The sequence below is a fragment of the Ornithorhynchus anatinus genome, chromosome 2 (assembly GCF_004115215.2).
Source record: "Ornithorhynchus anatinus isolate Pmale09 chromosome 2, mOrnAna1.pri.v4, whole genome shotgun sequence".
Classification (NCBI taxonomy): domain Eukaryota; kingdom Metazoa; phylum Chordata; class Mammalia; order Monotremata; family Ornithorhynchidae; genus Ornithorhynchus; species Ornithorhynchus anatinus.
In genome coordinates this window covers 75,999,159-76,023,469 of record NC_041729.1, presented here as the reverse complement: position 1 = coordinate 76,023,469, position 24,311 = coordinate 75,999,159, and the positions used below count along the sequence as shown (strand labels likewise).

Below are 24,311 nucleotides of genomic sequence, written 5' to 3'. Positions count from 1 at the left end.
GAAAGATGTGATATTCCAATTTCCTCCCACTGAGTAATAAGACAGGCCAGAAAAAATGCAGCTAGCAATTTCATAACTGACATTTGGTAGAGAACATCAGGGTCATCACATCAACAAGGACAGGATTTATTTTTTTGAAGGTCAGGGGACCAATATTTTCAGTTGATTTACTGAGGGAACCAACCACCTGGTTTCAGGCTTTATATCCAGAGCTCAATGAAGAACAGTTGTGTTTTACTTTTCAAGGGCTTCTTTCCCAAGAGCTTGAGAGAGTATGGGGTTTTTATTTGGTGAAACTTCAGAAATACAGTTATTGCAGCATTTTGTTTTCCCGGTTATCTTTGCTGAATGACTATGAATTTTCTTTCAAGATTCTCAACATGGAATTTATAGAGTTTGTGAGAGGCTGCCAGTTTTAATCCAAAGATCTCAGTTTAATTTTCAAATGTAATTGTATTAAATTTCATCATTGCTCAGGTGACGCATCAAGTATATCCTTGCTTTTCCTGGGGTCACTTAAGTTACTTAGACCGTGAGCTCCATGAAGGACAGAGACTGTGTCCAGCCTGATTATCTTCATTCAGTCAATCAGTCAGTTGTATTTATTGAGCACTTACTATGTGCAGAGTACTGTACTAAGTACTTGGGAGAGCACAATACAACAAAATTAGCATATACGTTCCCTGACAATAGTGAGTTTACAGTTTAGCAGGGGAGACAAACATTATTATGGATAAATAAGTAATTTATGATATATAATTAAATTTAATTCAAATATAATTTAATTATATCTACCTCAGTGCTCATTACGTTTGGCACATAGTAAATGCTTAACAAATACCATCATTATCATTATTATTACTACTACTATGACTAGTAATAATAAATGTGATTTAGGAATAGTGCCAGAATCCCAGACACATAGAGGGCAATTGGCCCAGTATGTTTCTGGTTTATGGTCAGTGTTTTTTTTCACATTTTCATCTGCTTCAGTAAACTCTTGTGCAGACAGCAAGCCTAAATCTAATTTGTGCACATCAGACACAGTCAGTGTGCAAAGACAGAAGCTTCTGGCTGGGTGCAAACCAGAGTATTGGGGCACCTTTGATCTGGGTTCTTATTGTGCTTGTGAAGGGCTGTTGTTTATCAACCAGAGTTTGGGAGAGGTCCTGTGGACCTCCACTTTTTATTAACTGCCCAACTGGGTCCCTGCATGTTTGAGAGAACCTAGCTAGGTGTGAATATGGTGGGAAATGCTAGAATAGCTTGGTTCAGTCCCCAAGTGATGCACCCTGCCACTCTGAGGTGTCCACTACATCTACCAAGCACAGAACTGAGCAGTTTCCCAATTTCCTGAAAAAGCTTTTTGCCCACAAATTTACAAGGTACAAATCTACTTCCGTCAAGTGCAGAGGTACAGATTTTTCTAGTTGTACTTGTACCTGTACTTCATATCTTTCTTCCTCTTTGAGGGATTAAACTCCTCATACACAGATGAAATAACCATATTTGAAGGATAGCTACATCCCACTTCCTAAATTATTTTAAAGTTTTTCCCACCAACCCTGCTGTTTGTAAAAGAATAGGCAAAGCTTATATTTATGGTTGTCCTGACTGCTTGATTGTGTGTTTCAAGATTCAGTTTAATTCAGCTAATATTTATTGAGCACCCTCAAGGAGCATTAGGGCTAGACCAGGTCCAGTGTCATTGGTAGAATGTCTGACCCAATCATGGATAGATATTGAAGCATACGTCTAGCGAGTCAACACTTTATCAAATTTTATCATTAAGACCTCACACTGGGTTGATTAGTGCATTGTGCTTCCTGCCCCTGCTAGTCTTCCTGAAGAAACTGTTCAGGACAGGCAGGTAAAGTAAATCCCTGTATGCAGGCCATAAACACAGCTGGAGCAGGTAATTAAATAGCTACCTTCCTCTGGGGAGGTTACATTTCAGCGCAAGTCACATACTGATTTTAGTTTGGAAACAGGCACTTTACAGATGGATTCCATTGTCATTATGCTTATTTCAGATATATTATTGAAATGGTTTATATGCTTAAGATAGTTCAGCAGCCACTGTCAGACTTGGTGGCCCTGAATTTACAAAGTAAAAATTAAGGACTCTGCTAGACATAGAATTACCATCCAAAATTACAACTTTGGTTGTATTTTATTAGAGGGCTGCAGTTTCAGCTATAAATCTGTGCTATCCAAACCGTAGTAACTCTTGGTGGTCCAGCCTGAATTTTCTCATCTTGTATAATTTCCATAGGTTTACCTAGCATGGAAACTGGAACAGGTCACAGACTAGGATGAGAAGCAGCATCGCCTAGTGGCAAGAGCACGGGCTTGGGAGTCAGAAGTTGTGGATTTTAATCCAGCTTCTGCCACTTGTCTGCTGTGTGACTTTGGGCAAGTCACTTCACTTCTCTGTACCTGTTTCTTTATCTGTAAAATGGAAATTGAGACTATGAGCCCCATGTGACTATATACAAACTATGATTATCATTATTATTTTTACTAGGTAGCTTAATGCCATGCACATGTGGTTTTTACACATCACAAAAATAACATCAAAGGCAAAAGGGGAAGTTTGCTGCATTTCAAATTTTGGCTATTTTAGAAAGTTGAAACAGCAGATAAGAAATTCCAGTGGAAATTTGCAATTTTGTTTTGATATCTTCAAAAAGGTTTGGAACAAATTTTCTTGGTTTGAAATTCATTAATGAGCTTTCAGTTCAGTGAATATTGTTTCTGCTCAGTTCATCTTTGCAAGCCCAGAGAGAAGAAACCTGGCCTGATGGAAAGAGCATGAGCAAGGACCTGGGTTCTCTTCCTGATTCTGCCACTTTATCTGCTGTGTGACTTTGGGCAAGTCACTTACCTTCTCTGTGCTTCATTTTCCTCCTCTGTAAAATGGGGATTCTCCTTATGAGTTAGACTTTGAGCCCTAGGTGATACCTGATTAGCTTGTAAATAGCACTTAGAACAGTGCTTATTAGATAGAAAGTGCTTAACAAATATCTCAATAATTATTGTTATTAAAATGGTGGTAAAAGTCTAGTTATCCTTCCCTCTTGGACTATGAGCCCCATGTTATCATCATTATCATCATTAATAGTATTTATTTGAGTGTTTACCATATGTAGAAAATTGTAATGAGCCCTTAGGAGAATATAATACAAGCAGATTAGAATTTAATTCTGGGCTCATTAAATTAAATATTAATTTAATTTAATAAATTTATTTACAATAAAATAAACACTGTATCAGTTATGAAAGTCCATTTTTGCCAGCCTGTAGCTGCGAAGGATCCAGTCCCACCTTCTTTATCTGTACCACAATATCAAACAAATAGTCACAGCACTCATATATGTATCTGACCTGATAAACTTGTCTCTACCCCCAGAGACACTAAGCTACACTACACTACACTACTACACTACACTACTACACTACACTAAGACACTACAGTGCTTAGTACATAATGAGTGTTTAATAAATACCACTGTGGGTATCCTCTTGGACCCCTTCAGAATTGTCCCATAGAGCTGTGCAACAACTAGAGAAAGTCACGGAGCAGAAGCAGAAGAACTCAATTTCTCTCTGAATTAGTTCTGGGTCCCTTTGAACTAGATCTCTGACTTGGACCAAGACCTCTTTCAGGACCCCAAGGCTTGAAAAATGCACAGATCCAGCAACACTTGCATTCATTTTATTTATTAGTATCAGTTGAGTCAACTACTCATGCAGAGCCCTAAATTTGAGCGCTTACAGTGCGGGAAGAAGTCACAGTCTCTGAACCAGAGCTGCAGCCCTGGTTGGTGGCCAGCAAATGCCCCCAGCCCATGCTTACCCAGGAGCCCTGAATTTGGATCGTGATTTTCCTATCTTTTCTGTGATCGTTGGGCAATCTCTTCAGTTTTCACAATGACATAAGAAATGCCATTACTGGGTTAGATCAAGGATCCATTACACTTCTAATCTGTCAAAGGGATGTTTGAAGAAGAATGATGGTTGAAAACCATTGTAAACTTGAAAGAAGCCTGCCAACGGCAACTGTAGAGATCAATCTTCCAGGCTTGTGAGGAATAATTTAACCAACAAAGTGTGAAAATTTTGCACATCTATGATGTCACAGGAATGTGAAACTTTAACAGAAAATAGGATGGGTGGCAAATATTGTCATTTTCCACTGTTCAGATAGGAAATTTAAGTGCAAATCACTGTTATGCCAGAAATCATTGAGGGTTCTAGAAATAAAACTTGAACCACTTGACAACTCCCTCAAGCATCTGCTCTGGTAAATCACACTCTGCCAGTTATTCACCTCACACTCACTTATTACATCCTAGGCCTCTTTCCTCCTGGCAGGAGTAAGGAGAATTTCAATTCAAGCAATTGTTTCACTTTCTATCGTTCCAGGCTTTGTGGATTTGACACTCCATGACCAGGTACACCTTCTAGAATGTGCCTGGTTAGAGATCCTGATGATTGGCTTGGTCTGGCGGTCAGTGGAGCATCCAGGAAAACTTTTATTTGCTCCCAATCTACTACTGGACAGGTGAGTGAGCCTCTTTGGGAACCATATCTGTTATAGTTATATAATAGATATGTGTGTGTGTGTTTGTGTGTACACTCATAGGTTCAAAGTTGCTTCAGCTGATAGTTGAAATTACTATAATGTGGTCAGTTGTCCTTTCTCCTTTCATCATCAGTGGTGTTTGAGTGCTCACTGTGTGAAAAGGACTGGGCTAAGTGCTTGGGATAGTACAGTACCATGGAGTTGGTAGACACATTTCCTGCCCACAACAAGTTTACAGAGGGAGCTGCATGCATGAGTGATAAAAATGAACAATGTGCCAATTTAAAAACATGCTGAAGCAAAACCACTGTTTAGGTCTCTGCATTCTTGTCTTAAAGATCGTCTGTCACCCCTGGTGTCTGTCTCCCCCCTCTAGCCTGTCGTGGGCAGGGATTGTCTCTCTTTATTGCTGAATTGTACTTTCCCACTGCTTAGTACAGTGCTCTGCACAAAATAAGTGCTCAATAAATATTGAATTATGAATGATCAAAGTGAACCTCCCCATCTCTGACTAACTAACCTATCTAACTAACTAACCTAACTAACCTATCAACTGCTGTCATTTTTTAGCAGGAAGGAGCAGTGCTTCACTGCCTAGTTTAAACATTGGCTACAAGAGTCTCATAGCAGTAGTAATGGTTATTGAATAAAGCACTGTACTCCACCCTGTGAAAGAAGTAGACAGATATGATATAGGTGCAGTCCCTGGCCTTCGGTGGGCTTGCACTCTAAGAATGAGGGTGGGGAAGAGGTTGGCCACAGAAACACAAAGAAAGATGATACCAAATTATGAGATAGAGATGGTGACAAATATGACAGTCTCATAATATCAAACATGAAAATTGTGCATGGATATCTTATACACTCTCCTTTTGAATCTGATTTAAACAAAGGCAGTTTTTGTTACTGATGATGTTGTTTATTAAGTGATTATTATATGATGATGACAGTAGATATGCAGGTTAGACACAGTCCCTGTCCCACCTGGGACACACAATATAAGCAGGAGAGAGAACAAGTATGCAACTATTCCAGGAGGAGGGAAGTGAAGAAAACATCTGAAGCCATTCTAGTTCAAGCTAGATCAAGCTCCCTTCTGGGCGGTCCCAGCCGGTGTCCCTGGATCAAGGCGCTGAGCACATGTTGCCTGAAAGTCTTGTCTGTTATTTCTGTATACATATAAATATATGTAACAAGTGAGAAGCATCATGGCTTAGTGGATATAGCACAGGCCTGGGAGTCAGAAGATCATGGGTTCTAATCCTGGCTCCACCTCTTGGCTGCTGTGTGACCTTGGGCAAGTCATTTAACTTCTCTGTGCCTCCTTACCTCATCTGAAAAATGGAGATTGAAACTCTGAGCCCCACGTGGCTTGTATCCACCTCAGTTTTTAGTACAGTGCCTTAGCATATAGTTAATGCTTAACAAATACACAGTTAATGTTATTATTATTATTATTATTTTTTGCTGTGTGACCTTGGACAAGCCATTTAACTTCTCTGGATCCCCATCTCATGATCTGTAAAATGGGTTTTTAAGACTATGAGCCCTTTGTGAGACAGGGATTGTGTCCAACCTGATTAACTTGTATCTGCCCCAGTCTTAGTAAGCACTTAACAGATACCATTTAAAAAAAAAATGCCAGAGCTAGGACTGGAACCCATGTCTCCTGACTTCCATATCCATGCTTCCAAACTTTTAAGTAATTGAAAGGGACATTTTCTCCTTTAGTACAAAGTGCATCTCCCCCATTAGCATTTCCAACAAGTAGGAAAATTGACTCTTTCCCCCATTTTACCTCCTACCATTTAGTGAAGCACTAAGAAGCAATTAAAGCAGAAGCAGGCATTTTCCCACTAGACCAAAATAGCCCCTGCCTTTTTCTGAACTGTGAAAGGCATACATTTCATACCTCCCTCTTATAAGGCAATAATACAAGCAAGGTCTTAGATTGTTTGCTCTTCTGCAACCTGGAAAATACTGTGCTTCAGTCAATTTTTTCCTCGTTTGACTAGAAATAGCATGGGGTAATGGAAAAGAGCAAGGGCCTGGGAGTAAGAGGACCTGGATTCTAATCCTGGCTCCATCACTTCTCTGCTATGTGACCTTGGGCAAGTCACATCTTTTTTTTACTTTTTTCTACTCCTGTGCTTACTTAGTACCGTGCCTGACACAGATAAGAGCTTAACAAATACCATTACCTTTAAAAAAAATGAAGGAAAGTGGAAGAAATGCTGAACTACAGTTGAATGCTGGTGACTCTTTCCACTCACCAAGGAGGTAGCTCTTTCCTTCCTCAGAGTAGAGGGCAAGAATGAAGCCCTGCTTCCACCATTTTTTGGAATCTTGGTGGGGAGCTGGTAGAATTTAGCCTGGAGTTGAAGAACTGGGGTTTTTCTTATAGTGCCTGCCACAGTCAGAGCAAATTTTCATTGTTAAATTAGTTAACTTCCTTTTTCTTGGAAGAACTTTTCATTTTTAAATCCATTTTATCTTCTCTGTTTGTCACTTCACTCCATGTAGACTGTAACCTTCTTTTAGGCCAGGAATTCAGTTTTTATTGCTTTCCTCGTACCGTCCCTTTGTGCTAAGACTGTGATGAAGAAATTATAAAATGCAGCATGACTGAGATAGTCACTGGAATAATAATTAAACTGTCTTCATAATCAAAAGGGAAAGCAGTAGTCTGTCAAGATGGACTGGGAGTCCAGATATTTATGGGTAATATTGTTGCACCACTGCTGATACAGAATAATAATAAAAAGCTAATTCTGCTGATACTCTTTTTTAACATGGTATCCATTAAGTGCTCACTATCTGCCAAACACTGTTCTAAACATTGAAATATCTTTGAAATATTGTGGCTGTACTTAGGGACTGTAAATATTGGAGGGAAGCCCATGCAGTCATTTTAAGCAGACTCTTCCATTCTTGCTTGAACAAACTCAGCATGTGTCCTGAGGTGATGGAATTAAAGTTGAAATACATCACTCCACTAACCAAAGCAAGTGAAAGAAAGAGGCAAACAGAGTATATTTATGTGCATCCGTCCTTTATGGGAAATGTTATAGCTTTATGGGAAAAGCTATAGAACAAAATGGTTGTCAAAGGAGAGACAGATAATCTCATGTGGAATTCTGCCAGGTGGTGTGATACCCTGGGTTTGTCACCTAAAACCATAGCCCCATTATGTTCCTTATTAATTGTGCTCTGCAAGGCCAAGATTTACTCCCTGTTGACAAGTCATGGTGCTCTTTATCCTAATAGTTTACAAGTTTCCTGGTAGTCATCTGCTTGCAGCCTAATTTTATCCTGTTGATCTAGCTGTCATGCTAAACTTAACCTCTCCACATCCCCAGCTTTTACTGCCTCGTACATCAGTGAGTTCAAAGTGAAAAGTGAAGAATGAAGAGAGAAGAAAAGCAAAATTCAAGGGGCAGAAGTAGTCCCTCAAATTATTTTTCTTCTCCTTTTCATGATTAAAAAAAGATGATAGGAGTTCTTGGGAAAACAGACAAAATTGATCATGTCCACTGGGTGCAATGCTCTATACTAAGCAAAACCAGGAGGTGACACACACGCTGCCCACAAGGAGCTTACACTCTAAGGGGAAACACAAACATAAAATTGTTTACAAAATGCACTTAAAAATTTTTTTTGATATTTGTTAAGCACTTACTCTGTACCAGGCGCTATTCTAAGCACTGGGGTACATACAGGCTAGTCAGGTTGGACACAGTCCCTGTCCCATAGAGGGCTCACAGTTTTAGTCCCCATTTTACAGATGAGATAACTGAGGCACAAAGAAGTTTAGTGACTTGTCCAAGGTCACACAGCAGACAAGTGGTGGAGCTAGTGGAATTATAAACCATATCCTCTGACTCCCAGGCCTGTGCTCTTTCCACCAGACCAGTTGATGGTATTTAAGCTCTTGCTATGTGTTAAGCACTGTTCTAAGTGCTGGGATAGATATAATTTAATCAGTCCACACACATTCCTTCTCCTGGATGTCCTTGCCACATAGTTTAAGTAGGAGGGAGAACAGGTATTGAATCCCCATTCTTACATTGAGGAAACTAAGGCATAGAGAAGTTAAGTGACTTATCCAAGGTCTCCCAGCAAGGAAATGGCAGAGCTGAAATTGGAACCCAGGTTTTCTAGTTCATACATTCAGTAATATTTATTGAGCACTTACTATGTGCAGAGCACTGTACTAAGCTCTTGGAATGTACAATTTGGTAACAGAGACAATCCCTGCCCAATAACGGGCTCACAGTCTAAACAGGGGAGACAGTTGAATATAGTTGAATATAGAATTGAAAAAATAGGCAAAATAAGTAGCTTAAATAATTGCAGAGTGTTTATTTCCCAGCTTGGAAAAATCCCTAGTCATTGTTACATTACTTGTAACATCTAATCCTTTGGTGTGATTTGGCATTTCCTTCTGCTTCTCCCTGACTTGCTTCTTTGTTCTTCCTCCCACTCTCAGCCCCACAGCTCTTCTGAATATATCTATAGTTTTATTTATTTGTACTGATGTCTGTCTCCCCCTTCTAGACTGTAAACTTGTTGTGGGCAGAGACTCTTTATTGTTGCATTGTACTTTCCCAAGTGCTTAGTACAGTGCTCCGCACACAGTAAGTGCTTAATAAATATGATTGAATGAATGAATGGGAAAGCTCTTAAAATATTTTCCCCACCCAAAACTAGGAATGTATTTTCTCATTTATATCTGTCTTAGTACTCATATTGGAAAAACATAGAAAAAAACAAAAGCAAGACATGCATAATGTCTCTTTCCTTAAGGGGAACTCCTCATTTCATCAGGAGCACAACTGACTGCAGCTGGACAGCTAGTGTCATTTTGTGGGGAAACATAAATTTCTTGTCCAGTCAGACGAGCAGCTTCCAAGGAGCCGCTTCTTTTTGTTGGGTGCTTCAGGAGCCTCAAATGCTAAAAAATCCCCAAGAAATATTTGCGGATGGCTAAGGGTAGCCAAAGTACTCTTGAAACTTCCCTTAACTCCAAGGAAAAACTATTTATCCAACTGAAAAGCAGGCTTGACTAGACAGGCAGAGTATTCTCTCCCCCGAGTCTCCAGCGGAGGTCTTGTTGATGCAGCTCTTTCCACAATTCTCCCCATCGTGAGGCCAGTCTCTCAGCTGCCTGCAGGAAATACTCCTGGACAACAGACAAGATCTTTCACTTGAAGGGATGGAATAGTAATAAGCTTTCTTCCTTAAGACAAAAGCAGGTTGTTGTGGTAGTGAGGGCAGCTCATCTGTTCGACCTAATAATAATAATAATGTTGGTATTTGTTAAGCGCTTACTATGGGCCGAGCCCTGTTCTAAGCGCTGGGATAGACAAAGGGGAATCAGGTTGTCCCACGTGGGGCTCACAGTCGTAATCCCCATTTTACACATGAGGTAACTGAGGCACAGAGAAGTGAAGTGACTTGCCCATAGTCACACAGCTGACAAGTGACTGAGCCAGGATTCGAACCCATAACCTCCGACTCCAAAGCCCGTGCTCTTTCCACTGAGCCACAATCTGTTTCCAGGTGACAGATTAATTTTAAAAGGAAAAAGAAATCATTTTCTTCTGCATGTGTATTTTTACTCTTTGTTCTGCTTAGCACAGAAATTTTCCAGTGTAGTAGAGATAAATTTGCAAATGTTGCATTTCCTACGGCAATAATTGTGCTTTATTACTTTTTTGATACTTGTCCATTCCTAATAATGCTTGCCCGCATGATAGGATTTACATGTAGGTTCTCCTCAAGGTATCTCTACCCACACAAAATGAAATAAAGGAGAGAGGCAATTATACAGATAATTCTGTCCAATAAGCCTGCTGCTGAGAGAAAAGATGACTTCTAGGCTTGGAGGTGCCAACTTATTATTGAGAGCGGAGGGAACAAAAAGAGGAAAGAGGGTGTAGAGGACTAGGAGAGAATAGGAATCAAAGAATAAACAAATCAGAAATCCACAAACCTGGATTTTTTTTTAAACCTTATTAGAAACTCTCAGGTCTTGCCAAAGGCCTAGGAAAAGCTAGTCTGACAATCCCTTTTGAAAACCCGTGGGGGGGCGGGGGTCATAGCTCCCTTAAAAAATGGGAATCTCTGTTTTGGGGCCTGAATTTTTCAGATCAGCTGACCTCTTTGGGTTCCAAGGTAATTGTTCAACTCTCCCCTCACTGCCTGCTTTTTGGCTTCAGTGACCAACAAATTTGGAGGCAAAGAGCATCTTTGGGCCAAATGATGACCTGAAGAAAGGTGAGATGTATCCAAGTTGTCATAATTACACTGCAGTAGATTGTCTTTGAGGGCAAGGATCATGTTGACCAATTCTGTAGTATTGTACTTTCCCAAGCACTTAGGGCAGAATTCCACACATAGTAAATGCTCCATAAATATCACTGGGTGATTGATTTTCATTACTGTTATGTAATTACCCATTGTTGGGTAGGGAATGTCTCTATTTGTTGCTGAATTGTACTTTCCAAGTGCTTAGTACAGTGCTCTGCACACACTAAGTGCTCAATAAATTCAATTGAATGAATGAATTATTGAGTGCTTACTGTGTGCAGAGTACTGTACTAAGTGCTTGGGAAAGTAAAATGTTCGAGGACAAGATCCATGCCCTCAAGGAACTTAAAGTTTAGTCGGGAGAAACAGATAATTAAATTACAGATAAGAAGTAATAGAATATATTAAATATGTACAGAGGACTCTGTAAACTGTGTGTAGAGGAGCACTGAGGTGGCAGTTTTGGAGAGATACATGGTGGTAAAATAAGAGATTAGTGCTGTAGGGGATGTGATTGCAGCCATACTCAGATAGGAAGGGGAAGGGATTCCAGAAAGAGTGGAGGCATGAACAAGAGGTTGGCAATGGGAGATGCGATAATGATGCATGGTTAGTAGGCTATCTTGAAAAAAGTGAAGATTGTGAGCTGAGATGTAGTGGGAAGAGAGGACAGCTAAGTAGGAGTAAGAGATGATTAATCATTGGAGGTTTTTGAGGAGTGGGGAGAAGTGTGCAGGGAGAGAAGTGTGCAGGTTAATGTTTTAGAAGAGTGGCATGGAGGTAGAGTGAAATATGAATTAGAGACAGAAGAGATTAGGGGCCAGGAAATGAGCCAGGAGACTTATCTAGTATTCAAACTGGGATATCACAGCCACCTGGAAAAGTTTGATGGCCATTTGGATGGAGAGGAAGGGTCGGATTCTGGAAATGTTGTAGAGGAAGAACCGACAAGATGTAGTGACAGATTGGACGTATGGTTTGAAGGAGTGGGAGTAGTTAATAATTTGAAGTAGTTAATAGTTTAAAGGCTTAAGATCCAAGGAGGATGGTGGGAGTGTTTTGACTGTGATCAGAAAGTGAGGAGGAAGCTTCAGAAGATTTGCAGGGGAAGATAAAGAGTTCTGATTTAGACATTTTGATCTTGAGTTACCAGGAAAACATCCATGCAGAGGTATTTTTGAAGCAGGAGGAAATGTGGGGTTGCAAAGAAGAGAGGTCATAGCTAGGACTATAGATCGGGGACTCATCTATGGAGTTGAGGCCATGGAAGTGGATGAGCCTCCCATGGAAAAGAGTGTGAATTGAGAAAAGGGTACCCAGAATAGAACCTTGAGACACACCCACAGATGGGGATGAGGACAGAGATGGAAAATAATAGGCCAAAGAAGGTAAAGGAGAACCAGGAAAGAAATGTGTCAGAAAAATCAAGGTTAGATAAAGTTTTTTTGGAATCAATGGGCTAGCTGAACCTAAATATGAAAATAAAAGCTCTGCTTACCCTAGCAAAACCTTACTGCCATCTGAATGCCAAACATAATTTAATTTACTTAACTGAACTTTGGATTATCTGAGCTAGCCTTGATCCCTCAGAAAATTGAATAATGACTCCATTTGAGATGAATGAGAAGTACCAATTAGATTCCGTAAAGCTCAGCATATTAAGGATCATCAATCAATTGTATTTACTGAGCATTTACTATGTATGGAGCATTGTACTAAGTTCTTGGGAGAGTACAATATAATGAAGTTGGTAGATACATTCTGTGCCCACAACGAGCTTAGTCTAGAGGGGGAAACAAACATTAATATGAATAAATTGTGGGTATGTATGCTGTGGGCTTGCGGGAGGAGTGAATAATAATAATAATGTTGGTATTTGTTAAGCTCTTACTATGTGCAGAGCACTGTTCTAAGCGCTGGGGTAGATACAGGGTAGCAGGTTGTCCCACGTGAGGCTCACAGTTAATCCCCATTTTACAGATGAGGTAACTGGGGCACAGAGAGGTGAAGTGACTTGCCCACAGTCACACAGCTAACAAGTGGCAGAATTGGTGCAAAGGTGATACAGTAGGAAATGGGAGAAGAGAAAATGAGGGCTCAGTTGGGGAAAACCTCTTGGAGGAGATGTGCTTTTAATAAAACTTTGAAGGTGGGGTGAGTGATCGTCTGTGGTATATGAACAGGGAGGGCGTTCCAGGCAAGAGTCATGATGTGGGTGACAGGTCAACGGCAAGATAGATGAGATCAAGGTACAGTGAGTAGGTTGGCATTAGAGGAGTGAAATGTGCAGGTTGAGTTGTAGTAGGAAAGTAGAGAGGTGAGGTAGGAGGGGGAAAGGTGACTGAGTGCTTTAAAGCCAATGGTGAGGAGTTTCTGTTCAATGTGAAGGTGGATGGACAACCACTGAAGGTTCTTGAGAAGTGGAGAAACATGGACTGATTGGTTGGAAGAAAAATGATCTGGGCATCAGAGTGAGCTGTGAACTGGAGTGGGGAGAGACAGAAGGCAGTTAGGTCCGCAGCAAGGCTGATGCAGTAATTAAGGTGGAAAAAGATAAGTGCTTGGATTAATGAGGTAGCAGTTTGGTGGCTCTGTGGTGCAATGGATAGTGCATTGGACTTCTAATATGGTGGGATTGTGGGTTGAAGTCCCACCAGTGTTGCCTTGAAGCAGCATGGTCTAGTGGATAGAGCATGGGCCGGAGTCAGAAGGACCTGGGTTCTAATTCTGGCTCTGCCACTTGTCTGCTGGGTGACCTTGGCAAGTCACTTAACTTCTCTGTGCCTAAAAGAACTCATCTGCAAAATGGGGATTAAAATTGTGAGCCCCGTGTGGGACCTGGATTGTGTCCAATTTGATTTGCTTGTATTTAAACCAGCACTTATTACAGTGCCTGGGAAATAGTGAATGCTTAACAAATACCATAAAAAGTATGGATTTTAGCAAAGTTGTGAGGGTTGAGCTAACAGGAATGGGAGAGGTGAGTTGAAGATAATGTCAAGATTATAGGCTTGTGAGACATGAAGGTGTGGTGCTGTCTACAAGGAGGGGAAACTCAGGGAGAGCAGAGTTTCAGTGGAAAGATAAGGAGTTCTGTTTTGGACATGTTAAGTTTGAAGTGTCAGTGGGTCATCCAAGTTGAGATGTCCTGAAGGCAGGAGGAAAGGGTAGACTGTAGAGGAAGAGATCGATGGACTGGAGATGTAGATTTAGAAGTCATCTGCACAGAGATGGTAGTTGAAGCCATGGGAATGAATGAGTTCTCCAAGGGAGTGAGTGTAGGTGGAAAATAGAAGGGGATCCAGAACTGAGCCTTGAGGGACTCTCACTGTTAGGAGATGGGAGACAGAGGAGGATCCCACAAAAGAGACTTAAAAAGAAGTGGCTAGAGAGATAGAAGGAGAACCAGAAGAAGACAGTGTCAGTAAAACCAAAGTTAGATAATGTTTCTAGAAGGGATTGGTCCACAGTGTTAAAGGCAGCTGAGAGGTCTAGGAGGTTTAGGATGGAGTAGAGGCAATTGGATTGGTTTGTGTGGAGTAAAATGGTGAAAGCCAGATTGGAAAGGGTCAAGGAGAGAATTGGAGGCAAAGAAGTAGAGACAGTGGTTGTAGAGAAGTTTGGAGAGGAATGATTGAAGGGAGACTAAATGGGCATGATGACTTAAGAAAATTGGATCAGGTCAAAAGATCAGAGATCTCTGTGGCAAACAGGAGAGATTTTCAGGGAGGGCATGGGTGGAAGAACAGGCAGGTGAGGAGGTTGTGATTGATTAGAGGGATTTCAGAATTGGTGAGGGTAGAGATTGTTCAGTGACTAGAGACGATGAGATTGAGTGGTAAATGGGTGAGGTGGGGTGGAGCAGGAGGTCAAGTGGAGTTGAGGAGTGATAGAAAGCAGGCAGTGGAAGCATCATCAGAAACATCCACATGGATAGGGAAGTCCCCAAGGATCGATGAAGGGATGGAGAAAGAGAAGGAATGTGAGAAAACGATCATAATGGTTCAGAAAGTAGGGGGTGGGGCCTGGTGGGTGGTAAATGACCATGACTAGTAATTAAAGACAGGGAATATGGGCTTCAAAGGAAGGGAAAGAGAGGAATGGAGGAAGTGAAATGGTGCAAACGAAGCACTGGGGAGTGAGAAGGAAGCCTACTCCTTCCCCTTTCCCAGTGAGTCAGAGGGAGTAGGAGAAGATGAGCACAACCCTCTCCCCCCACTGTCACCCCCACCCCCTACCCTCCCTCCTTAGAGAAAGAGCAGCAGAGGAGACAGTATCATCTGGGGAAAGCCAAGTTTCAGTAATGGTGAGAAGGAGCAGATCCTTATGATTATAACTCTCTGATCATTTTCCATGCAAGTTTTTGTGAGCCAGCTTTGCAATGCCAAGTGTTGTGTGAAAGAGGTATGTTTGAATTTCTCTTAAAAACAAAAGCAGACGAGACCAATATTAGCATGCTTCCTAAGCCACAAATCTACAATCCCTCAGGAAAATTAAGCCTGTGCACAGGAAGGAACCACCCTGTACTAGATTCCCAACTAGAGTACTAGACATAAATTCACAACTTAGAATGAATCTTTGTAGTAATTTTTCTTACATTTAATGCATCACCTTATTTCCACCCTTGTCATTTTTCAGTAATTGTAACATTAATTCAGTGCTCTAAAATATAACTTAAATGTTTATAAGAAAATTTAATTCATAAGCAACTTGGTGTGGATAAAGTTACACAAACTATTGCATGACAACTAAACATTTTCCCCATTATTGCATTTTTAAATAATTCGGCTCTTCTCATTGTGTGGAATTGGTAACAACTTTACTTATTCTAATAATTAGATCATTGTTCAGTTTTCCAAATTAAGGGAATCTGTCATTTCTCCATATCCCTATTTCTGAATTTTTCTTATTCAATATCCTGGTCATTATGGTTACAGTGAGCATCTATTTCTTGTGGATACTTAGTTTGAACTGCCACACTTATAGAGTGTTAATTTTCTCACTCCATTTCCAACAGAAGAGGGATGTTGTGTGAAGAAATACACTTGATCCTAACAGGCGATTTAGATATAAAGACTGACCCTAAAACCAGAGGCATCTACATACAGTTTTTGAGAGAGAAAATGGTTCAAACATTTTAAAATGTTAAAAGCCAAGCCATTAACAGCAAACTGGCTGTGGTTTCCAGAAAAATGAGAAAGTTTAGTCAGGTAGATGAGCAAAAAACAAGACTCTTAAGTTTCTTTAAACTATTGCTGGCTAGGGTTGCTCAGTTTAGATTGATTTTTCTGTGACCATAGGTCTTCACTTTTATGAATAATCAGAGGTTTGATTTAAATACAATGAGGATGTTTTCTTCCTTAGTGAAAATTTAAAGCCATCTTAGATGCAGATGCTCTTATGATCTGGAATTAGTCAATTAATGGTGTATACTGAATGCTTACTATGTGCAGAGTACTATACTAAGTGCATGGGAGAGTACAGTATAACAGAGTTGATTGATATGTTCTCTGTCCAAAATGAGCGTAGAGTGTAGAAGGGGAGACTGACATGAATAAAAATAAACTGCACATCTATACATTAGTCCTGCGGACTGAGGGTGGAGTGAATAAATGGCAAAAAAATCCAAGTGGAAGGGAATTGCAGAAGGGAGAGGGAGTAGGGGAAATTAGGCGGGGAAAGCCTCTTGGAGGAGATGTGATTTTAATCAGGTTTTGAAGGTGGGGAGGATGATGGATGTGAGGGGGGAGGTTGTTCCAGGCCAGAGGTGAGGGTTTGGCCTTGAGGTAGATGAGCTCGAGATACAGTGAGTTGGTTGTCACTAGAGGAGAGCAGTGTGTGGTCTGGGTTATAGTAGCAAATCAAGGAGAAAAGTTAAGAGAGGTCAAGGTGATTGAAAGCTTTAAAGCCAGTGGTAAGGAGTTTCTGTTGGAGGAGGTGGATGGGAAATCACTGAAAATTCTTGAGATGTAGAAAAACATGGGTTGAATTTTTTTAGAAAAAACGATCCAGTCAGCAGAGTGAATTATGAACTGGAGTGGGGAAAGACAGGAGGCAGGAAAGTCAGCAAGGAGGCTGATTCAGTAATCAAGGCAGGATAGGATTAGTGCTTGGAACAATGTAGTGGTTTGGATGGAGAGCAAAGAGCAGATTTTAGCGATATTATGAAGGTAGAACTGACAGGATTTGATGACATATTGAATATGTGGGTTGTATGAAAGAGATGTTAAGGATAATTCCCAAGTTACCGGCTTGTGAGTCGAGGAGGATGGTGGTGCTGTCCACAGTGAAAAGTCAGGGAAAGACAAGGGAGGAGGACAAGGCTTGGATGGAAAGATGACAAATTCTGTTTTGAGCATGTTAAATTTGAGGTGTCAGTGGGACATCTAAATTGAGATGTACTGAGGACTGGAGGAAATGCAGAGAAGGAGAAAGATAAGGATTGGCGAAAGAGATTTTGGAATCATCTGCAAAGAGATGGTAGTTGAAGCCATGGGAGCAAATGAGAAGCAGCGTGGCTTAGTGGCAAGAGCACCGGCTTGGGAGTCAGAGGATGTAGGTTCTAATCCCGGCACTCCCACCTGTCTGCCGTGTGACCTTGGGCAAGGCATTTAACTTCTCTGTGCCTGTTACCTCATCTGTAAAATGGGGATTAAGACTGTGAGCCCCACGTGGGACAAACTGATTACCTTGTATCTATCCCAGTGCTTAGAACAGTGCTTGGCACATAGTAACCGCTTAACAAATACCATCATCATCATCATCATCATCATTATTATTATTATTATTAAATGAGTTCTCCCAGGTAGTGGGTGTAAAATAAAATAAACTACAGATGGATATGTACATAAGTGCTATTGGGGGGCAGTGAATATCAAATTATCAAATGTTTAGGCAATACAGAAGGAATTAGACAGGAAAGTGAGGGCTTAGTCAAGTAAGGCCATACGCAAAGTACTGGCAGCAGGAAAGATGAGATCAAAGTTAAAAGGATATGTTGGTGTTAGCGTAGCAGAGTGTGCGGATTGGGTTGTAGTAGGACTTAACAAGGTATGAGGGAAGGAGCTGATTCAGTCTTTTAAGCCAATAGTAAGGAGCTTCCATTTGATGCAGAGGTGGATGAACAACTGTTGCAGTTCTTTGAGGAGTGGGGAGATAAGAACTGAATGATAATTGATCCAGGCAGCAGGGTTAAGTATCAACTGAAGAGGGGAGAGACAGAAGTCAAGGAAAATCAGCAGTGCAGTAGTAAAGGCGGGATATGAAAGTGCTTGGCTCAGAGTGGTAGCAGTTTGGGTGGAGAAGAAGTTGCTAGGTTCCAAATATGTCTGGAAGGTAGAACTGACAGGATTTGGTGACAGACTGAATCAATTCTGCTGTGACACTAATTGACACTTCCCTGAAGATCTAGAAAATGAGGAAAACCTCAGCCTTATGTTTCAGCAACCAACATTGTTTGCAGTACTATCATAGGAGGCTTCCAAGTTAAAGGAGTTGAGTCTGTGCTGGATTCTCAGGTGCAGATTAGGTTTGCTGCTCCCAAGACATACCTGCCCAATCCTAGACCCCTCTCATGGACCCTATTTCTGAGACTGAGGAGTAGGTAGTGTGATCGCTGCTCATTCCTTGGGAGCACTGATGTGCAGTGAAGCAGCAGCAAGTCAAGATGTCACCAAAAAATAGTGCAGCATGTGGAATGGTCATTTTTCACCCACCCAGGACAGGGGTAGGTGGGCCTGCTAGAGTGACTTGGTGTGTCAGTAGGCATACTGGTGATCTGGATGTCTGATCAATTTCATAGGTCTGCTGATCGTATTGATTATCATTATTATTATTAAAAATGATAACAATCATAATAATTTTGGTATTTATTCAGCTCTTACTATGTGCCAGGCAGTATACTAAATGCTGGAGTAGATACAAGATAATTGGGTTGGACACAGTCCCTTTCCCACATAGGGCTCCCTGTCTCAATTCCCATTTTATAGATGAGGTAACTCAGGCACAGAGATTTGCCCAAGTGACTTGCTCAAGGTCACACAGCAGACAAGTGATGGAGGCAGGATTAGAACCCAGCTTCTTTTGACTCTCACCCCATACTCTTATCTACTGAGGCACACTGCTTCTCTAAAGAGGAAAACACTAAAAATGGAAAAAAATTCATCTCAGGGTTTTTGGGCACTCGCAATCATGAGATAAGGGAAAATTCACAGCAGATATGTTGGGGGTGTGTTTGTGTCTGCACTGTGTTCCACCTTTCATTGGAAGAAACAATATATCAAATTGCTCCATTTTTTATCTAAAGTTTGTACAGATTGATATCTCACTTACTGGCAATAAATGACAAAAGGTGAAAACAAAAACAAACAAACTAAAAAAAGCAAATTCTCTCTCTGGTTGTAAACCTTTTACGAGGCAGGAGAGTAGAGTTAGTCATTTGGGTGCAGTTACAAGAAGATAGTAGTGATCAAAACAGCAAAACACCCACTGATAGGTCAGATAGAAGATAGGACAAAGTCAGGGGATAAACAGTTCCACGATGCAGCAATATCAAAGAATTGATCAGTGACCACATGGTTTATGGTCAAGATTTACCAGCTCAGTGTCTCAGGCCATTTGTGTGGAACTCAGCAACGGCCTTTCCTCTTACCAGAAAAAGAAGCTTTTTGTCAGATATAGGAAAGAAAATGTGAAATTGCACTTGCAATTTCATTATATTTGACAGTACGGATAAACTTTTTGACCAAAAATACTGCACGAAAGCCCTCTATTCAGAGCAGATTACAATAAAATCAATTGAAAAGCAACTAAATAATACTCCAAAAAGCAGGAATTGTGTTGTTGTCATTCTGAAGCAGAGCTACATATACTCTTTATAAACAAGCAGCATTTTAATGACACTACCGCTATGCCCATCATCAACCAAACCATCAGCCAGAGTTACTTCAAGTTACCTGAATAGCGAAACTGAAATACTTCTGAAGAGTACTCACTGCTGCATTTAGAGGCTGTGTGTTCAAGTAAACAGGATTGAAATCTTTTAGCAAGAGTCATGGGCCCTATCCTTGAAACAGATGTTTATCTAGCTCTTCTATAGCATATAATTGCAATACAATAATAAGCCTCACAAGCATTTCAGTAAAGTGACAGTGCAAGAGATGCTAGTCTTTTCAAGAGCTTCATTAGCTCTCCGTAGATTTGTGCACTCCATACCCCTAAGTAAGAGACTTGTTTATCTTGTTTTAGACTCACTTTTTAATGGTCAACTAAGTTTTGGTCTTTCCTGAGGGTGATATGGAACTCTTATGTGTAGCTGGTGGGGGAGTTATTAGGGGAAGAAAATTGCTTTTCTAAAAGCACAGCATTCAATTCAGTTTGTGTTTATGGGTTTGTTTCCTAGGTAATAAATATGAAATGCCAATCACTGAAGAAATAGTAGGATTCCATCTCTGTATCCCCTTAATTTTCCCATTTAAGCTACCGGTAAATGAGAACCATGACATTTACTCTGGTCTGGGTCAGGGTTCTGCCATGTTGTTCCTCTGATCTAGTGACAGACTTGCTAGAAGAGCCACGTCCTGAGGTTTTGGGAACATTTATCAAGAGAAAGGAGAAAGGCAGTAGAATAAATTGCCCCCTAAGGTCATGATACATTTTACCAGAAAAACTATCATAAATGGCTTTCTTTTTTCCATCATGTTTAGCATGAAAATCTGGTAAATTTAAGAAAACAAATCAACCTTGTCTGAGTTACATGGCCCTAGAACTAACCTACCAGGCACTTAGGGTAACATATACTTTATAATATCACTAGAGTCTGTCTACTTGGGGAAGCAGGTGAATAATTTATTAACTGGCCTTTTTTATTTTTCAACTTATAAACAATGCTCATCAATCTGAAGACCACGAATCCAATTAAGCATCAAAAAAGGCAAAGGAGAAACAATCAATTCTTCACTCATCTCCATATTTACTCTAGTGAAGTTGTGCCTTATCAGGAGGGCTGAGTAAAATGATTCATCAAATATCAGCAAGATAGTTTTAAGTTCTAAGCATCGTATTTTTGCTAGTCACACAGTTCTTAATTACAAGCCCATTTCTAACCTGAAAGATGAACAGTCCAAAAGTTGCTTCACCTCCATGAAGGTCCCTTTAATTGTTTTGTTTTCCCTTTCACCAAAATTTATAAATAAGAAATAAGGAACCTGAATGGCAAATGATGAATGAGAGAAAAGAGTGAAAAATATAAAGGAAAAACAAAGTACTCTGGAGAAAACAATGAAATTGTTTTTGGTACTTGTTAGACAGTGCCAGGCACTGTAGTAAGTGCTGGGAAAGATACAAGCTAATCAGGTTGAACACGATCCGTGACCCACATGGGGCTCACAATCTTAAATCCCCATTTTATAGAAGTAACCGAGGATCAAAGAAGTTAATTGACTTGCCCAAGGTCACTCAGCAGACAAATGGCAGAGCTAGGATTAGAAGCAAGGTCCTTCTGACTCCCAAGCCTATGCTCTGTGCCATGCTGCTTCACTTTGGAAAGATTGAAAAGACTGAAAAATAAAAGAATGGTGAAGCAAGTATTTTAGATTGCTTCATATTGAAACTAAGCAATTCCAGAGTCCATTCACAGTGGATCTCTTTTTCAGGAGCAGTTCCAGAATTTGAGATACTATGGAAAATGTTAATCTCATGGGCTATTGTCCAACACAAGAAGAATTGGGAAATATTGGAAGTCTCAGGAGGAAGAGAGTTATGTTATTTCAAGTTACACTTTACCACTTCAAGTTCTTTGGATAGCTGGATATTTATATCACTTGGCCTTTCCTGTTAGTAAGGTTTGTAGATTTAGGCTTTTACTATATTTAACCCTATTCATAGTCGCTAAATCACTTTTGAAAATTTAGTGTTAATGTTAGTGTTAATTTAGTGTTAGTGTTCAGTGTTCAAAAGTTGGAAAATTAGCATTTAAATTATTTGTCTTAATATTTTTATTGTTGAAATGGGCCTAAGTCAATTTATTAATCTATACTGTCTGCATAGTGACATCGATTTATGACATTGCGTGGGATATAGTCATAACTCCCTGCTCTCTGGAGTATGATATCTAGAAGGTTTGGTCATCTTTAAATGCAAGATAGCATATATTTTATAAGGGACTTCAATTCATTCATTCATTCAGTCGTATTTATTGAGCACATACTGTGTGCAGATCACTGTACTAAGCACTTGGGAGAGTACAGTATAACAATAAGCAGACACATTCCTTGCCCACATTGAGCTTACAGCTTCTCTACTCTGTACCCACTCTGTAAAGAGTCTGAATTTACCTAATCTCTAATACCTGTTTTTACATATCACTTGATAACTCTTGGGATGCTTTTTTGATCCATTATAGAAGCCCCTCTTCTAAACTAAGCCTGGGTTACTGTTAAGTTTTGGCCTGATGCTGATGTCTCATATACTTAATTTGGAAGATTTCCTTGATATGATTAGGTATGGCAACAGGTAAGTGCTTGCGATGTCAAGCAAGAATTGTTAGTGTCACTTGCCCATGTTGGAAAGGTAATATTTATGGGAAACCTTGTTCTGTAGATAACAAGAATGATTTTAAAAAGCCTTAATATTTGAAATTTAAACCTCCTGTTTCCCCAAATTTTAGAACGAATGCTAAAGTCTGATCACTATCTCCCAATTAAAAAGTCCCTCAAATCTATTTCCTACCTATTAGGTTTAACAATAACACCCGCATGCTCTCACAGGTACATGTCACCATTAGTGGTGACAGTCTGTAGCTGTCCTTCATATTTGAAGAAGACATCACTGACAGGGAAGCTTACTCATGACTGCATGTATGGATGATAAGTCCAATGTACTATCCACGGTCCTGCCACTTGGGCACAGAAAATGATGTATTTTTGTCTGGTGCTTAATGCTTGAAGTGTCTGGTGCTGTTTTCTTTTTTGCCTCCTTGTCTCTCTTTACATTTGAAGTTTTTGCTTAGAAAGCCATTCCCTTCTTGATGACAGTGCATCATGCAGGTCTAACCTAACATTTGACTCCCAATTCTCTGTTGGAAACTAGCATTGGCTGAAGGTTTGTTTTAGTCTGTCTCTAAACCACTATTTCCTCCCTCCTTTCTTTTGACTTGCTAATTTCAACTCTCCATATAGCAACTGTCTGGGTATCCTGCTGTCTTTCATTCTCCTTAGATTCCCACCCAGCATACCTGTATGGGGGTGAGTATAATTTCGAACCTAGGGGATTGCCTCATCTTGCCATTTGTTCATTTGTTGAGTGGAGATGACCTGTAAGTGACATTGGTAGAACTCATCAAGGAGCTAGATGTGGCCCCTCTTGTGTGACCCAGGTCTTATGGCTGTAGAGAAGGTTGAACGACATTACTAATCTGCAGACCTTTAGTTTGGTCTGGAGGTAAACTGTCTCTTGTCTCCTGTCTCTTAAAGGTTGTACTGTTCTACAAGGATGTTCTACTTGATTCTGTTTTCTATTTCTTGACTGATTGCATCATTGGTCATTGTGCTGGTTAGGTAGCAGAATTCTGTCATAGATTTTAGCTTTGTGCTGACAGTTTTTAAAATCAAATAACAGAGAATACACCAGTCTTAACATTATTACACACTTATTAGTCCATTTTCTTTCTAATTAAGACTTGGCTTACCTGGGAAAGAGTGTGAGTTTTTCTGGGTAAAGATAAGGATTCACTTCTATTCATGCCTATCCTGCAGTTGGTGCATTGGGCGTAATAGTGGTTGATAGAGTAAATCCTTGATACAGATTGAGAGGGATGTCTTAAAATGTATGTGATCATTGAACTAACCACAGCTGCTATTCTTTTTTATTGTTCATTTTTGTGCTTTTGAATGTGAGTCCAAATTTGCATTGTACAATTAACAGCTTGTCCCAAAACGTTGCTTTTTTTCCTGTTCTGTAGATCCAGATAATATATTTTATATTCTTACCTCTAAACTAATTAGTTCTCTTTCCAACTGGGAATTGGCCTTGGCCTCGACCTCCGACTGAACATCTAGTTTTCCTCTATCAGCATTATCAAGTGACAGGTTGTGGAGTATAGGTTCTAAATACAAGGAAAGACAGAAATAAAATGAATGAATGAACAGCACCTCTGGAAATAGATAATTATATATAACTGTGTAAATCAGTCAAGCAATGGAGAAGTTTCTGTTTCAGCCATTTTTACAGGAATAATAGTCAACCACAATCCTCCTTTCTGCCACTTTTGCGGTGGAAACCACATTAAAGATTATTTCCTCCTTTTCAAAACAATCTTTGGCTTCAAAATCCCTTTGGCCATCATCTCCCACTAATATGACAAAAGTAAGCAGCTGGGATTTCCCTCGACTGTTGTTTTTAATTCCCCAGTTTC

General features: G+C 40.2%; 1 protein-coding gene across 7 annotated transcripts in view; it reads left to right on the top strand.

The window, feature by feature from the left end:
- The window catches only part of ESR1 (estrogen receptor 1), a 276,758-nt gene that overhangs the window by 196,259 nt on the left and 56,188 nt on the right, over positions 1 to 24,311 (top strand). For all 7 annotated transcript variants that reach the window (XM_029057453.2, XM_039911144.1, XM_029057452.2 and 4 more), the window contains exon 6: positions 4,429 to 4,567. In XM_029057453.2, coding sequence (XP_028913286.1) covers positions 4,429 to 4,567 — 139 coding nt within the window. The remainder of the gene's footprint in view (positions 1 to 4,428; positions 4,568 to 24,311) is intronic.